The sequence below is a fragment of the Danio aesculapii genome, chromosome 10 (assembly GCF_903798145.1).
Source record: "Danio aesculapii chromosome 10, fDanAes4.1, whole genome shotgun sequence".
Lineage (NCBI taxonomy): Eukaryota > Metazoa > Chordata > Actinopteri > Cypriniformes > Danionidae > Danio > Danio aesculapii.
Window position 1 is genome coordinate 43,500,590 of NC_079444.1, and position 18,902 is coordinate 43,519,491.

General features: G+C 33.8%; 1 protein-coding gene across 1 annotated transcript in view; it reads right to left on the reverse strand.

Moving 5' to 3' along the window:
• The window catches only part of edil3b (EGF-like repeats and discoidin I-like domains 3b), an 80,580-nt gene extending 67,123 nt beyond the window's left edge, over positions 1-13,457 (reverse strand). Inside the window, exons 1-3 of the mRNA XM_056467501.1 lie at positions 13,292-13,457; positions 4,417-4,491; positions 1,958-1,990 (exon numbers count right to left, since the gene is read on the reverse strand). Of these exons, the coding sequence (XP_056323476.1) occupies positions 1,958-1,990; positions 4,417-4,491; positions 13,292-13,358 (175 nt within the window). The 5' untranslated portion in view covers positions 13,359-13,457. The remainder of the gene's footprint in view (positions 1-1,957; positions 1,991-4,416; positions 4,492-13,291) is intronic.
• Between the last annotated feature and the right edge of the window lie 5,445 nt (positions 13,458-18,902).

Below are 18,902 nucleotides of genomic sequence, written 5' to 3' on the forward strand. Positions count from 1 at the left end.
ACTCATCTCAAATCTACAGATCTCATCCCCAGAGTTCACTGCAGGCTGATTATTTCAATCTGAACATCTCACTAAAAACTGCTTCAGCTGTAAAAGATGACGTTTCTAATGAACGCTAAGCAGATATGTTAACATTGAAATAATAAGTCAAACATGTGAGTCATTTATCTTCTTAAATACAGCATGAGCCATCTGCTTCATATGAACACTTTAGAATAATGCTCCATTAGTTAATGTATTAATAAAGTATGAATAATCTTGTAAAGCATTTATTAATCATAGTTCAACATTAGCACATCTTTGGATTTTAATAAATCATTAGTTAAAGTTGTTGACATTAATTAATGCACTGAGTTAGAATGAACTAATGTTATTTAACTTAAAGAACTCTAACTAACGTTATCAAAAAGATGAATAAATGCAATAATAAATGTATTACTAATTGTTTGTTCATGTTGGTAAATGCATTCAAATTCAAAATATTCAAAATTTAAATGATTTAAAATTCAAATGATTCAAAATTTTATTATTTAAAATTCTAATTAGTCAAATAATTTTTAAAAATCTAATGATTAAAAATTCAAATAATTAAAAATTTTAATGATTAAAAATTCAAATGAATCAATACGTAAACAAATCATAATTTAAATGATTCAAAATTCAAATGAATCAATACGTAAACAAATCATAATTTAAATGATTCAAAATTCAAACATTCTAAAATTCTAATTTTTAAAAAATTCTAATCATTCAAAATTCAAACGATTCAAATTTTTTTTAATCTAATGATTCAAAATTCTAATGAATCAACATATAAAAAATTAGAATTTAAACAATTTAAAATTCAAACATTTTAAATAATTTAGTCCAATAAGTCAAAATTCAAATGAGTTAAAATTTTAATGATTTAAAATTCTAATGATTCGAAAATCAAATAAATCAATACGTAAACAAATCATAATTTAAATGATTCAAAATTCTAATATTTTAAAATTTAAGTTTTTAAAAATGCAACTGATTCAAATGATTCAAAATTCAACTGTTCATATTCGAATAAATTCATATTCGAAATTTAAAAGATTTAAATAATTAAAAAAATTAAATGATTCAAAATTCAAATGGGTCAAAATTCTAATGATTTAAAATTCAAATCAATCGATATGTAAACAAATCATAATTTAAATGATTAAAAATTCAAACATTTTTAAATTGCAATTTTTTAAAATTCAAATGAATCAAACAATTCAAAATTCAAATGATTTTGATAATTATCAAAACTTCATATCATTCAAAATTCAAATGATTCAAATAATTTTAAAAATCAAATTATTCAAAATTCGAATGAGTCAAAATTCTAATGATTCAAAATTAAAATGATTTAAAGTTAATCCATATGTAAACAAATCATAACGCAAAAGATTCAAAATTCAAACTTTTTAAAATTGACATTTTTCAAAATTCAAATGATTCAAAACGCTAATTAATATGTAAATAAATCATAATTTAAATGATTCAAAATTCAAATGATTCAAAGGTAAAATACTGTATTTACACTTGCTGTACATGTATTTACAGAATGGTATGTATATCTTTACTGTAAAATATACAGTCATTTTCACAATTCAACTTTAAAAAATCAGTAACATACTGCATAACTGCCCTACAGCAAATACAGTTAAATACTGTGTAATTTACAAAAATTGTTAACAGTGATCAGTTTATGATGATAATAGAATGTCCTCAAGATTATAACACACTGATACTAACATCAAAAAAACAAACAAACAAACAAACGTTATTTTAATTTCACGAGACCTTTAAGACCACTCCTTAATGCTGTCTTGCACTTTTAGACAGAAAGATGCATTGTGTGTGAATGAAGAGAGTGGAGACTCCTAACCTTTCTCTAAATGAAGGAAACAGACCAATAAAGGAGGCTTTAAATACACAAACTCACCAATTATAGATTGTTCTTCCCAGTCTGATGCTGCTGAGAGAGCAGAAAGTACAGGCGGTGTGAGATTCTGACATATTCATTCTGTACTATTAAAGATGAAACCTGTAGAGCCTTCCTGTATTTAACACACAGTTTATGGTGACAGTAAATGGACATTTTAATAAGCCTCTACATGAAACACCACTTATTATATATATATATATATTTTATCATTAGGGCTCTTATGGCCTAATTAACTACAATGGATTTTTGAATAGTGTAAAAATGTATGAGAAAATGTAGAATAATCAATAGTTCAAATCAATTAGTTAAAACTTTTGTTTTCCCCAAATTTCATTTAACAAAACAAAACAAATCCAATATTGTAATAAATGCAGGCTATATATTTATGTATATGTATATTATATACACTCACTGGCCACTTTATTAGGTACACCTGTCCAACTGCTCGTTAACACGAATTTCTAAACAGCCAATCACATGGCAGCAACTCAATGCATTTAGGCATGTAGACATAGTCAAGATGATCTGCTGCAGTTCAAAGCGAGCATCAGAATGGGGAAGAAAGGGGATTTAAGTGACTTTGAACGTGGCATGGTTGTTGGTGCCAGACGAGCTGATCTGAGTATTTCAGAAACTGCTGATCAACTGGGATTTTCACGCACAACCATCTCTAGGGTTTACAGAGAATGGTCCGACAAAGAGGAAATATCCAGTGAGCGGCAGTTCTGTGGGCGCAAATGCTTTATTGATGCCAGAGGTCAGAGGAGAATGGCCAGACTGGTTCCAGCTGATAGAAAGGCAACAGTAACTCAATAAGCACTCGTTACAACCGAGGTCTGCAGAAGAGCATCTCTGAACACACAACACGTCCAACCTTGAGGCGGATGGGCTACAGCAGCAGAAGACCACACCGGGTGCCACTCCTGTCAGCTAAGAACAGGAAACTGAGGCTACAATTCACACAGGCTCACCAAAACTGGACAATTGGCCTACCTGAGTATTGTTGCTGACCATGTCCATCCCTTTATGACCACAGTGTCTCCATCTTCTGATGGCCACTTCCAGCAGGATAACGCACCATGTCATAAAGCGTGAATCATCTCAGACTGGTTTCTTTAACATGACAATGAGTTCACTGTACTCAAATGGTCTCCACAGTCACCATTACTCAATCCAATAGAGCGCCTTTGGGATGTGGTGGAACAAAGATTCGGATGGATGAGCAAATCTGCAGCAACTGTGTGATGCTATCATGTCAATATCGAGCAAAATCTCTGAGGAATATTTCCAGTATTTTGTTGAATCTACGCCACGAAGGATTAAGGCAGTTCTGAAGGCAAAAGGGGGTCCAACTCGGTACTAGTAAGGTGTACCTAATAAAGTGGCCAGTGCGTGTACATGACTTCCAATTTTCACTTATTTTACCTTAATGTACTAACATAACTAAAGCTATAATATAAATTAAAAAACATAACCAAGATATGGGCTGTAGAGAACACATCCCTTTTGGAAAGGGGGTGGGGAGCTGAAGCTCATTTGCATTTAAAGAGGCACTCACAAAAACATGTGATTTTTGCTTCAACCTCCAAAATACAGTTGAAGTCAGAATTATTAGCCCCCCCTGTTTATTTTTTCCCCCAATTTCTGTTTAACGGAGAGCAGATTTTCTCAACACATTTCTAATCATAATAGTAATTAATAACTCATCTTTAATAACTGATTTATTTTCTCTTTGTCATGATGACAGTAAATAATATTAGACTAGATATTCTTCAAGACACTTCTATACAGCTTAAAGTGACATTTAAAGGCTTAACTAGGTTAACTAGGCAGGTTAGAGTAATTAGGCAAGTTATTGTATAATGATGGTTTGTTCTGTAGACTATCGAAAAAAATTATAGCTAAATAGCTAATAATAGTGTCCCTAAAATGGTGTTTAAAAAATTAAAAACTGCTTTTATTCTAGCTGAAATAAACCAAATAAGACTTTCTCCAGAAGAAAAAATATTATCAGACATACTGTGAAAATTTCCTTGCTCTGTTAAACATCATTTGGGAATCATTTGGAATGAATTTGTTTTTAAATCTCAGGGGGGCTAATAATTCTGACAACTGTATATTGCATACTATAATAAATAATAATTAAACACCTAAGACTTAAACTGTAAAAAGCATAATATAACCTATCTTTATATTTAAAGGGATAGTTTAAAATTTCAATTTGGTCAAAACCTGTTTGGGTTTCATTTTTTGAAACAGTGCTACGACCCATTGACCTCCATAGTAAAATTTTTCCTACTATAGTCAATAATTATTTTGTATTGGGGGAACTATACCTTATATAGCACATTATATATTTATAAATGCAGTCCTTAATGGGAGAAATAACAAGTTATTAAATCTTCAGACCTTTTAGACTTGTCCGATTTACATTGAAAAGTGGCTGAAGTACTCACAGGACACATTTTCATCCGCTGGTGGTGTGGGACAGTCAGCGCTGTTCTCACAGGGAACCGGTTCACATACTTCACCTACAAAAGAAATCAATATCAGTAATAAAAAAGCATTTACTGAACAGCAAACCAGCAAATATACTCTGAAGGGTCATGAGTCTGGAGATATGATGCTAAAAATCCAGCTTTGAACTTATATGAATAAATTAAATTATGTTCAAATAGAAACCAGTCGTGTTTAATAGTCAAAATATTTCAATTGTTAGCTTGTGTGCTGTATTTTGAATGTAATTTTTGTAAATCGTCAATTCATTAATTTTCTTTTCGCCGTAGTGCTTTTATTAATCTGGGGTCGCCACAGCGGAATGAACCGCCAACTTATCCAGCATATGTTTTTACGCAGCAGAGACCCATTACTGGGAAACATCCATACACCTTCATTCACACGCATTCACTACAGGCAATTTAGCTTACCCAATTTCCCTATAGCGCATGTCTTTGGACTGTAGGGGAAACCTGAGCAACCGGAAGAAACTCACACCAACACGGGAGAACATGCAAACTCCACACAGAAATGACAACTGACCCAGCCGAGATTTAAACCAGTGACTTTCTTGCTGTGAGGCGATTGTGCTTCCCACTGCTCCACCGTGTTGCCCACATTTTTGTAAATGTTAATTACTATTTTTTACTTGAGTTTTATGAATAAAATATACATATTTATAAATAATGTTTATTGTTTATGTTGTGTAAAGTTAATTAAATTGAAAATACGGTAGTTAAATTGTTACCGACTCGGTCCCAGTCATTCCCCTCACTGGCCAGCAGAGGTCACCATCCCCGGACTTTTAAGCATTACATCATCCATCTAAACTGATTGTGCACACACCTGAACTGAATCTAGTTAACGACCCACGCTTCCTATATAAGCCACACTCAAACACCAGTTCATTACGAAGTCTTGTTTAGCCCCGGCCAGCATTACTGAGCGGTCTTTCCTGTCTGATCTTCTGAGAATAACCCCGGACTGTTTCTGACTCTGAGTTGCCTTCTGCCTGCCCACGACCCTTGCTTTATACACGGACTCTGAACCACGCTGCCTGCCCTCGACCCAAGCCTGTCTAACGGATTCTGAACCACACCGCCTGCCACTGATCTATGCCTGGTAAATCACTCTGTGTCTGTCAGCCGCCAGCCCCAAGACCATTATTGACTACTGTTGATGTGTGTTCACACTTTAGTGCGTATTGGGATGTTTGTGTTTGACTGTGACTAATAAATACTGCATAATGGATCCCTCCGTGTCAGTCTCCTCGTTACATAAATACTGTTATTTTGGAGATATCTACTGTATTAACAGTACAATTCTGGAAAGCACAGCTACCATGAATAAAATATATTCAATCACACTTTATTATGATGGTCCGTTTGTTAAATGTAAGTTACATTGCATCTACATGCCAACTAATTCTCATTAGATTATAAATAGACTTTTAGGTTGGGTTTAGGGTTTGTATAAGTTGACATGTGCTTGCAAACTCGTATAGTCAGTTAAATACCTGTTTAATAGTCATGGAGGATTCATTTTCATAACTTTATTTTCGGTTTAGGTAAGAAATCCCATATTAGATAGCGTTTCTTGTTTTGTTTGTTGTTTTGGCCTTTTGTTCCCTTGTTTTGATACTGGAAATATTTATGTTTCATAAATCTGTCACCCCTTTTTGACAACTTGGCCTGTGTGTGTGTGTGTGTGTGTGTGTGTGTGTGTGCTTGGGGAGCAGGAATGGGGACTCCATGTGACCTCTTTTAATAGGGTCATCCTTATCCTTATGTGCGTAGTGAGGTGCATCCGCTACGTAACAGAGCAGTATCATCAGATATTAAGCAGACAGTCTACTAATCCTCAAATGGACCATCAAAGTAAAGTGTTACCATATATTCTGGTAGAAACCAGTGATTTTAAATAGTGAAAACATTTCACTAATTGTAGTTTATGCTGTATTTTGACAAAAGTGCAGGCTTGTTGAATATTAGAGACTTTTAAAATATGTTTTTATATCTATTTAACAGTTCTGTCTAGTTCTCGAATCTGATTGGCCAACACAATCTCACGGCAATTCGTAACTTTTTGATTTAGTGGCTAATTCGTATGAATTCGTGCGATTTAATTCGTACAATATAGTACGATTTGCGCATCACCCAATGACGGTTGGGTTTAGGGGTGGGGTTAGGTGCCACGCCTCCTTTTTAAAATCGTACAATTTCGTACGACTGAACTCGTACGAATTAGCCACCAAACTGACGAAACGTAAAAAATACTTACGTTTTCTCGTGAGATCAGGCTGGATTGGCTGATAGCTGTGCGATAATCTGCAATAACAGCACTCTTAAGCTACGGTCACACTGGGCTTTGTGTGTGCGAAATTCTGTCGTACCGCGCTGCGAAAAGGGGCGGGATTAAACAAGATGGTTAGACATTAAAAAAGCGATTGCTCCATGTTTTAAATTTCTGTCCAGAGAGGTCCTGTTTTGATCCTCGATTGGTCTCAGAGTTCGCAGGTCAGAGTTCACCAAGCTTGAAATTTGCACCGCAACAACATGCGAAACTTGACGCATGACCTTGCATTTTCGGTCTGATGCATTCGCATGCGTATGAATGGAAGTCTATGGGAGGAAAAGTCAAGTGTGATCGCAGCTTTATAGACTTTTCACCCTTATGTATTACTCCGCCCACATAGAGTGACAGCAGATCAATAAACGCATTATACAGTTTGATAAATATTACTGCTGTTAGACAACATAATGTACTTTTGAGGCTTTTTAGTCAAGAATGTAGTTGTTTAGACTGCAACTATGCCGTTTATTTATAAGGACAGTGTCTATTTTTAAATATCATTTCTGAGATCCAGTGCGTAGCTCTCGCTCCTCCTCCTTTAAGCTGTTTTAATGCGTACATCCACACCCCTAACCCCAACCCCCAGTGACATCACTCGTAGAAGAAGTGCAAGGAAGGAGGAGCTGGAGCTCAAGCTCCCCCTTGCTGGAGCTCAGCTCTGCCCAAGTGGCTCTGCAGTGAGCACCACTTGCAGCCATCAGCATGTCATACTAAGTAGAGCAAAGTGGTTTGACGCTCCACCACAAGATGGCGACAGGGACTGCGTAATAAGTCCTTATGGGAGAAAAACAGTGTTTTCTACAGCTGAATAAATCACTATAAAACAGGTGAGTGACATTCTAAGTTGATCTCTCTCTTGTGTATGTTGTAGTGCTGTATTTATACCAGAGTAATCCGCTAGTGTTTGCTTTGGCTTTTTTGGGGTTAATTATTGTGATATCCTGATTGCATTAAAAACATGCTGGTAAATCTCTGTAGACTGATGGCATTTCATGCTGTTCAGCCTAATAGTCTTAAAATGTGAGCAAAATTACCTGTTTTGTCATCACTTTAGACATTACGCTAGAGAATCACTCAAACACTAGCTCTAAAGTGGCATTAGCGAATGAGCAGCGGTTTCTGCTGATCTGACAGCAGCTGCAGATGTGAATGAGCGGCGGAAGAAAGTAGTTCCTCGTACAAAAGAGTTTTGAGCCTCTCCGTGTTTGATTTTCTTTTTTATATACACGATTATGACATGGAACTGTTGTATAAACGCAATATCACACTCGTAGCAGTGCGATGTGGCTGTATATTGGCACTGGTGGGACACTAAGGCACTCGGCCTGCGGTCTTGAACCAACACACGTCTCCCACCAGTGCCGATATACAGCCACATCGCATTGCTACTCGTTTGATATTGCTCATATATATATATATATATATATATATATATATATATATATATATATATATATATATATATATATATACATATACTTAACAAGATATTTAGAAAAGTATAACATATATACATCTGGACAAAAGTTTATATATATATATATATATATATATATATATATATATATATATATATATATATATATATATATATATATATATATATATATATATACTATATATTACTGTTCTAAATCTTTTGTTCAGTTGTGAATCAGTAAATGCTTTTTACTTTTCATACTTCAATACAAGTTTGTGATGCTCTTCTCCGTCACGCTGTTGTTTGGAGCTGAATTATTCATTATTATTGGATTATTCAGCTGCAGGAATCTGGAGTGTTTACACAGGTGTCTGTGTCAGAAAACAAAATGCCAGCACTTCAGAAGTGTGTAAGGTTAAGTGCGAAAGAAGATTAGGGAAAATCTATTGTGTGGAGAAAGAAACACGGTTGATGGAGCCGTCTCGTTTCTGATCCAACACAACCTGAGGGCGAAACTCACAGTGCATTACAGTAGCGCCAAACACAGCGCATTCTGCTTTCCAGAACAATGAATTTCACACCTCCAGGATGTTTGTTGGTACGTTGTAAAAATGATTCACTGGATTTATTGCACTGTTTTAAGGTTAGAGGTTGCAAACAGTTTATATGAGCGGAATTTAAACACCATATAGTGTTTGTAACCACTAACCTTAAAGAAAATAAATCTGGGACTAAAACCAGCAACCTTCTTGCTGTGAAGCCGCAGTGTTAACCACTGTGCCACCGTGCCACCCTGTCTGATTATCAGTAACATAATAATCATTTCAATAAAGTTTTCATGATAAAATAACAAAAAAAAAATCATTATTTGACGCAACTTTGGATTAAAACAACCCAGCAATTGTTAGAGTGTATGGCTTCTACATTTAAGCACATACACTAATAATAATAATCATTTCAATAAAGTATTCATGATAAAATAGCTTTAAAAAAAATGTAATAAGAAATATTACACCTAAGCTCCATCACTCCAACACTAACCCTGGTCATTTCTACAAAAATAATGCTGAGTTGTCAAAACCCAACATTGGGTCAAACAAAGAAAAAAACAAACGTTGGGTTAAGAATTTCAGTTAAATATAAATTACAATTTTTTTAAACACAATGGTAGCATTTATCCATATTTGACCCAACTTTGGGTTAAAATAACCCAGCCATTTTTTGGAGCGGATGGTTTGTCCATTTAAGTACATGAATTAACAATAACAATAATTTAAAATATGATCAAACAACTTTAAAAAAATTGTAATTAGAAATATTTTGGCAAAACTCCATCATAACACTAACCCAGGTCATTTCTACACCAAAAAAAAGCTGGGTTGTCGAAACCCAATGTTGGGTCAAACATTTTAATGAACTTTTTAACCAAACACTGGGTTTTTCCATTATACTTTTTTTTTTTAAGTATTTCATCCACATCTGACCCAACTTTGGGTCAAAACAACCCAAAATTGTTAGAGTGTATGGTTTCTTCATAAGCATGTGCACTAACTATAATAATCATTTCAATAAAGTATTCATAATAAAATAACATAAAACTCAACGGTAGAGTAATTCAGCAATTTTCAGCAACTCAGCAGTTTTTCGAGTGCATGGGTTCTACATTTATATAAACACACACACTAACAAAATTAATCATGTCAATGGTCAAGTATTCATGATAGAATAAATATAAAAGATGTATTCAGAATTATTACTACAATGTTCCATCTCTATCGCTAACTCAGGTCATTTCTACACTAAAAAATGCTGGGATGTCACAACCCAATGTTGGGTCAAACATAAAATGTTTGACCCAATTTTATGTCAAAACTTTTATTACATTTAAATTACACATTTTATTAAACACAACCACTGCATTATCCATATTTGACTCAACTTTTGGTTCAAACAACCCAGCAATGGTTTCTTCATTTTTGTAAGCACACGAATTAACAATATTAATCATTTAAATATGATAAAATAACAAACAAAGTAATAAGAAATATTACACCAAAACACCATCATAACACAGACCCAGGTCATTTCTACACTGCTGGGTTGTTAAAACTTAACATTGGGTCAAACATGAAAAACCCAACGTTGGGTTAAAATTTTCAATTAAATTTCAAATACACAGTTTTTAAAACAGTTTGCTTTATCTATATTTAACCCATCTTTGGGTTCAAACAACCCAGCAATGGTTTCTACATTTTTGTAAGCATGTGCACTAACAATAGTAATCATTTCAATAAAGTATTCAGGATAAAATAACTTTACATAAGAAATATTACACCATCATAACTCTAACCCAGGTCATTTCTACACCGCTAATAATGCTGGGTTGTCAAAACCAAAAGTAAGGTCAAACATTAAAAAAAACAAAAAAAGTTTGTTTAAAAAATTCAATTAAATTTAAATTGTGCATTTTATTAAACACAACGTTTGCACTATCCATATTTGACCCAAGTTTGGGTTCAAACAACCCAGCAATAGGTCCTACATTTTTGTAAGCACACGCATTAACAATATTAATCATTTCAATAAAGTATTCATGATTAAATATCAACAACAAAAAAACATTCAATAAAGAAATATTACACCAAAACAACATCATAACACTGACCCAGGTCATTGTACACTGCTGGGTTGTCAAAACTTAACATTGGGTCAAACATGGAAAACCCAACGTTGGGTTAAAATTTTCAATTAAATTTTAAATACACAGTTTTTAAAACAGGTTGCTTTATCTATATTTAACCCATCTTTGGGTTCAAACAACCCAGCAATGGTTTCTACATTTTTGTAAGCATGTGCACTAACAATAATAATCATTTCAATAAAGTATTCATGATAAAATAACTTTACATAAGAAATATTACACCATCATAACTCTAACCCAGGTCATTTCTACACCGCTAATAATGCTGGGTTGTCAAAACCAAAATAAGGTCAAACATTAAAAAAAAAACCAAAAAGTTTGTTTAAAAAATTCAATTAAATTTAAATTGCACATTTTATTTAACACAACGGTTACATTATCCATATTTGACCCAAGTTTGCGTTCAAACAACCCAGCAATGGTTTCTACATTTTTGTAAGCACACGCATTAACAATATTAATCATTTTGATAGATTAAATAGCTAAAATAAACATTTAATAAGGAAATCTTACAACAAAACGCCATCATAACACTAACCCAGACCATTACTGCATCAAAAAAAAAAAATAATAATAAAAAATGCTGGGTTGTCAAAACCCAACGTTGGGTGAAACATGGAAAAACCAATGTTGGGGTTAAATTTTTTTAACTCTTAACACTTCACATTGAATTTAAATTATTCTTTTTTAAAAAAAAATTTGTTGCATTATCCATATTTGACCATCTTTGGGTTACAATAACCCAGCAATAGGTCCTACATTTTTGTAAGCATGTGCTATAAAAATAATAATCATTTCAATAAAGTATTCCTGATTAAATATCAACAACAACAAAAAAAAAAACATTCAATAATGAAATATTACACTAAAACACCATCATAACACTGACCCAGGTCATTTCTACACTGCTGGGTTGTCAAAACTTAACATTGGGTCAAACATGAAAAACCCAACGTTGGGTTAAAATTTTCAATTAAATTTAAAATACACAGTTTTTAAAACAGTTTGCTTTATCTACATTTAACCCATCTTTGGGTTCAAACAACCCAGAAATGGTTTCTACATTTTTGTAAGCATGTGCACTAACAATATTAATCATTTCAATAAAGTATTCAGGAAAAAATAACTTTACATAAGAAATATTACACCATCATAACTCTAACCCAGGTCATTTCTACACCGCTAAAAATGCTGGGTTGTCAAAACCAAAATAAGGTCAAACATAAAAAAAAACAAAAAAGTTTGTTTAAAAAATTCAATTAAATTTAAATTGCACATTTTATTTAACACAACGGTTAAATTATCCATATTTGACCCAAGTTTGCGTTCAAACAACCCAGCAATGGTTTCTACATTTTTGTAAGCACATGCATTAACAATATTAATCATTTCGATAAATATTAAATAGCTAAAATAACAACTATAACAAAACGTCATCATCACACTAACCCAGATTATTACTGCATCAAAAAAAAAATAAAAAAATGCTGGGTTGTCAAAACCCAACGTTGGGTGAAACATGGAAAAACCCAATGTTGGGATTAAATTTTTTAACTCTTAACACTTCACATTGAATTTAAATTATTCTTTAAAAAAAAAACAAAATGGTTGCATTATCCATATTTGACCCAACTTTGGGTTAAAATAACCCAGCTATAAGTCCTACACATTTGTAAGCATGTGCACTAACAATAATAATCATTTCAATAAAGTATTCATGATAAAATAACAAAAAATAAAAATAATGGGGAGCAAATAAATGCTGGGTTGTCAAACTCCAACATTGGGTCAAACATGGAAAAACCAAACATTGGGTTAAAATTTTCAATTAAAACTAAAAATTACGCATTTTATTAAACACAACGGTTGCAGTATCCATATTTGACCCAACATTGGGTTAACACAACCCAGTAGGCTAGTTTTATAGTAATGACACCTAGGTGACAGTCTGAGTCACTGATATAAAGGTCAGCCAGAATGCACAGGATCATATTTAACCCAATAATCAGCCTGCTCCATTATAAACACAGGTGATGTCTCAGGCTCGCAGTGCTGTTGATGATGTCCAATATTATTATTGTGCAGGTGACCTCTGGATCACCTCAAACTAACCTCAAACAAGCCTCACAGATCACAACAATGCTAACAAACAGGCTATTGTCATCCTGATGCAGATTACACTGAGCGTGTGTTAAATAGAGGGCGCTGATATGATCATAAACCCGAAATAATAACCTCATCATCATGAATTATGAGTGAGGATATCTGAATAATGCGAAGTTCTGCCGTGGGTTATAAACTTACCCGTGTGAATTACTGTGGTAAATGTGAGTCGTATATGGTGAAGAGTTTTATAACTCACCCGCGGATGTCGAATGCGGGAGGGACGCGCCAATGCGGACGAACAGCAACAAAAACACGGGCAGCATCGCGGGAAACTCTCGTATGTCCGCGGTTTGTCCTGCAGTCCTGAATCCGCGGTGTGTGGAGCTGAGATGTGGATGAAATGCAGAGAGACTCGCGCTGGTGCTGATGCTGCTGCTGCTGCTTCAGCTTCGCTGCAGTGATGATGAAGATGGAGAGCAGACAGACGCGCGCGCGCACACACACTCAGACAGATAACTATAACTTTCAATTATTATAGGTATTTAAATGCATAGCTATACTTACTTTACAGAGGTTTAATACCGCACTGAAAGCTAGAGTTGGGTCAAATATGGACAAACGCAACCATTGCATTTAAAAGTGTAATTTTAATTGAAATAAATTTTACTCTATATTTCACAAAAAGTAATTGTATATTACGTATGTTACTTTATCTTAAAATGAGCTGGTTAATCAGATTTCAGCTAAAAGAAGCGAGTTATACAAAGTTTACTTATATGTTTAATCAGTTTGACTTGATGTAAGTTGAGATGACTAGAAAAGGTCATTTTTTACTGTGAACTGTTGGTCAAATATGGACCAATAAAACCCGGCTTCTTTATTTTCCTGAGTGAACCGTTTGATAATTTAGCCTAAATTTAATTGGAAAAAAATGACCCAACGTTGGCTTTGTATATTGCTATTTTGACCCAATTTTCATTCATTCATTCACTTTCTTTTCAGCTTAGTCCCTTTATTAATCTGGGGTCACCATAGCAGAATGAACCGCCAACTTATCCAGCATTTGTTTTATGCAGCGGATGCCCTTCCAGCTGCAACCCATCACTGGGAAACACGTACACAGTCATTCACACACACATACACTATGGACAATTTAGCCTACCCAATTCACCTGTATCACATGTCTTTGGACTGTGGGGGAAACCGGAGCACCCGGAGGAAACCCACGCGAACACAGGGAGAACATGCAAACTCCACACAGAAATGCCAACTGACCCAGCCGAGGCTCGAACCAGCAACCTTCTTGCTGTGAGGCGACAGCACTACCTACTACGCCACTGCGTCGCCCCCAATTTTCGTTTAAATTAATTTAATTTTAAAAATAACATGAAGGGCTACATGGTGGCTCAGTGGTTAGCATTGTCGCCTCACAGCAAGAAGGTCGCTGGTTCGAATTTTGGTCAGTTGGAATTTCTCTGTGGATTTTGCATGTTCTCCCTGTGTTGGGCAGGGGCGGATTTAGTGATTTGGGGGCCCTAAGCAACTCCAGCGATGGGACCCCAAGTCCTGAAATGCACCCTTTCTACTTTTATTTCATTTGTATTTATTTTGCTGTTCATATATATATATATATATATATATATATATATATATACCTCAATAATAACTATATATATATATATATATATATATATATATATATATATATATATATATATATATATATATATATATATATATATATATATATACCTCAATAATAACTATATATATATATATATATATATATATATATATATATATATATATATATATATATATATATATATAATAACCCAATAATAACTATATATATATAATAACCCAATAATAACTATATATATATAATAACCCAATAATAACTATATATATATATATATATATATATATATATATATATATATATATAATATATATATATATATAATAACCCAATATAAACTATATATATAATAACCCAATAATAACTATATATATATATATATATATATATATATATAATATATATATATATAATATATATATATATATATATATATATATATATATATATATATATATATATAATAACCCAATAATAACTATATATATATAATAACCCAATAATAACTATATATATATAATAACCCAATAATAACTATATATATATAATAACCCAATAATAACTAAATATAACTATAATAACTATATATATTTCGGCTTAGTCCCTTTATTAATCCGGGGCGCCACAGCGGAATGACCCGCCAACTTATCCAGCACATGTTTCACCCCATCTCTGGGAAACATCCACACTCACTCACACACATACACTACGGACAATTCAGCCTCCCCAGTTCACCTGTACCACATGTCTTTGGACTGTGGGGGAAATCAGAGCACCCGGACAAAACCCATGCGAACGAGGGGAGGACATACAAACTCCACACAGAAACGCCAACTGGCCCAGCCTAGGCTCGAACCAGCGACCTTCCTGCTGTGAGGCGACAGCACTACCTACTGCACCACAGCGTCATCATTGTGAAGATAAATATATATTTTGTTACAAATTTGACTGCTGGACTGCTCCGTGATTGCGAGTGGTGGATATTTTTTATTCATAATATTATTATTATTATATAACATTACATTATTATAATGACAATACATTTGCTTGTATTTTAAATAACATTTAATTATGTAAGAATTTGTTTGACTCTCAGTATACAAATAATTATAGAATCCGATGTTATATATAGTTTATAGGTATAATTTATACATCTAGATACCCTATTATGTCCTGTGGCGCTTACCTTGCTTATTAGTTAAATCCGCCTCTTGGCGTGGGTTTCCTCCAGGTGCTCCAGTTTCCCCCACAGTCCAAACACATGCGCTATAGGGGAATTGATGAACTAAACTGGTTGTAATGTATAAGTGTGTAAACCTGAGAGTGTATGGGTGTTTCCCAGTACTGGGTTGCAGCTGGAAGGGCATTCACTGCGGAAAACATATGCTGGAATAGTTGGCAGTTCATTCTGCTGTGGCGTCCCCTGATGAATAAAGGGAATAAGCCGAAAGAAAACGAATGAATGAATAAATGTTTAGTCAGTTTGACTGATGTAAGTTGAGTTTAAAAGTCTCTTTGATTTAACTACGAATATTTTTAAGCAGGAATAACTTTTTACAATAAACTTTTGGTCAAATATGAACAAACCCAACCCAATAAAACTTTTTTTTTAATTTTCTTGTGTGAACCATTGGGTAATTTAGCCTAAATTTAATTGAAAAAATGACCAACAGTAACTTTGGCTTTGTCTAGCTATTTTGACCCAATGTTCGTTTAAAACAACCCAACAGTTTTAATGTGAACTGTTGGGTTTAAAAGTTTAATTTAAATTTAATTTTTAAAAAAGAGGGTGACACGGTGGCTCAGTGGTTAGGACTGTCACCTCACAGCAAGAAGATCGCTTGTTTGCGTCCCGGATGGGTCAGTTGGCGTTTCTGTAAAGAGTTTGCATGTTCTCCCCATGTTGGTGTGGGTTTTCCTCCGGGTGCTCCGGTTTCCCACACAGTCTAAACACATGCGCTATAGGGGAATTGATTAACTAAATTGTCCGTAGTTAGTGAGTGTGTGTATGTGTGTGTGAATGAGAGTGTATGGGTTGCAGCTGGAAGGGCATTCGCTGTGTAAAACATATGCTGGAATAGTTGGTGGTTCATTCTGCTGTGGCGACCCCTGATGAATATATGGACAAAGCTGAATGGAAAATGAATGAATGAAAAAATATACACATTTAAACTCAACAATTCACTCTATATGTGACAAAAGGTAATTGTGTGTTACTTTAATATAATTGGGTTATCAGATTTCAACAAAAAATAGTTTAACTTAATATGTTTAGTCAGTTTGACTGAAGTTGAGAAGACTATAAAAGTTCATTTGATTCAACTAAAATATTTTGAGGCAGCAGCATTTTTTACAGTGACCTTTGGGTCAGTTATAGACCAAAACATCCAACTTTTTTTTTTTTTTTTTCTTGAGTGCATCATTGGGTAATTTAGTCTAAATTTATTTGAAAAAAAAAGACCCAACTTTAGATTTGTCTGTAGCTATTTTGACCCAATGTTCGTTTGATCCCAGTAGTTTTTATGTGAACTTTTGAGTTTAAAAGTTTAATTTAAATTTAATTTAAAAAATGGAAGGCAACACATTGGCTTAGTGGTTAGCACTGTCGCCTCACAGCAAGAAGGTCGCTGGTTCGAGTCCCAGCTGGGGCAACATTTCTGTGTGGAGTTTGCATGGGTTTCCTTTGCCTTCCTCCCCCACATTCCAAACACATGCACTATAGGGGAATTGATTAACTAAATTGGTCGTTAGGTGTGTATGAGTGTTTCCCAGTACTGGAAAGGCATCCGCTGTGTCAAACATATGCTGGAATTCCTCTGTGGCGACCCCTGATGAATAAAGAGATTAAGCCAAAGGAAAATGAATAAATAAAAATATGTATTTTAAACACAACAATTCACTCTATATGACAAAAAGTAATTTTATAATTCTTTAATATTAATTCTTTAATATTAACCAGTTTGGTTAAACTAAAATATTTTAACTTAAAAGTTTGACTGATGTAAGATGAGATGAAAAGTTTCTTTGATTCAACTAAAAAATATTAAGCTAAACTAAAAAAATATATATTTTTACAGTGAACTTTTGGTCAAATATGGACAAACCCAACCTAATAAAACCCAACTGTTTTATTTTCTTGAATGAACCATTGGGTAATTTAATAAAAAAAATTAAGACCCAACTATGGCTTTGTCAATAGCTATTTTGACCCAATGTTCATTTAAAACAACCCAGCAGTTTTAATGTGAACTGTTGGGTTTAAAAATGTAATTTAAATTTAATTTAAAACATAAAATGGAGAGCGACATGATAGCACTGTCGACTTACAGCAAGAAGGTCACTGGTTTTAGTCCCGGCTGGGTCAGTTGGTATTTCTTGATGCTCCGGTTTCCCCCACAGTCCAAACACATGCTCTATAGGTCAATTGTATGAACTAAAGTGTATCACTATGTGTGAATGTGAGTGTGTATGGGGGTTTTCCATACTGAGTTGCAGCTGGAAGGGCATCCGCTGTGTAAAACATGCATAAGTTGGCGGTTCATTCCACTGTGGTGACTCCTGATGAATAAAGGGACTAAGTCGAAGGAAAATGAATAACTGAAAATATGTATTTTAAACACAACAATTCACTCTATATGACAAAAAGTAATTTTATAATTCTTTAATATTAACCAGTTTTTAAGATTTCAATTAAAATAATTTAACTTAAAAAATTTTGTCAGTTTGACTGATGTAAGATGAGATGAAAAGTTTCTTCGATTCAACTAAAAAATATTAAGCTAAACTAAAAAAATATATATTTTTACAGTGAACTTTTGTTCAAATATAGAAAAACCCAACCTAATAAAACCCAACTGTTTTATTTTCTTGAATGAACCATTGGGTAATTTAATTAAAAAAAATAAGACCCAACTATGGCTTAGTCAATAGCTATTTTGACCCAATGTTCTTTTAAAACAACCCAGCAGTTTTAACGTGAACTGTTGAATTTAAAAATGTAATTTAAATTTAATTTAAAACATAAAATGGAGAGCGACATGATAGCACTGTCGCCTTACAGCAAGAAGGTCACTGGTTCGAGTCCCGGCTGGGTCAGTCCAAACACATGCTCTATAGGTCAATTGTATGAACTAAAGTGTATCAATATGTGTGAATGTGAGTGTGTATGGGGGTTTTTCCATACTGGGTTGCTGCTGGAAGGGCATTCGCTGTGTAAAACATGCAT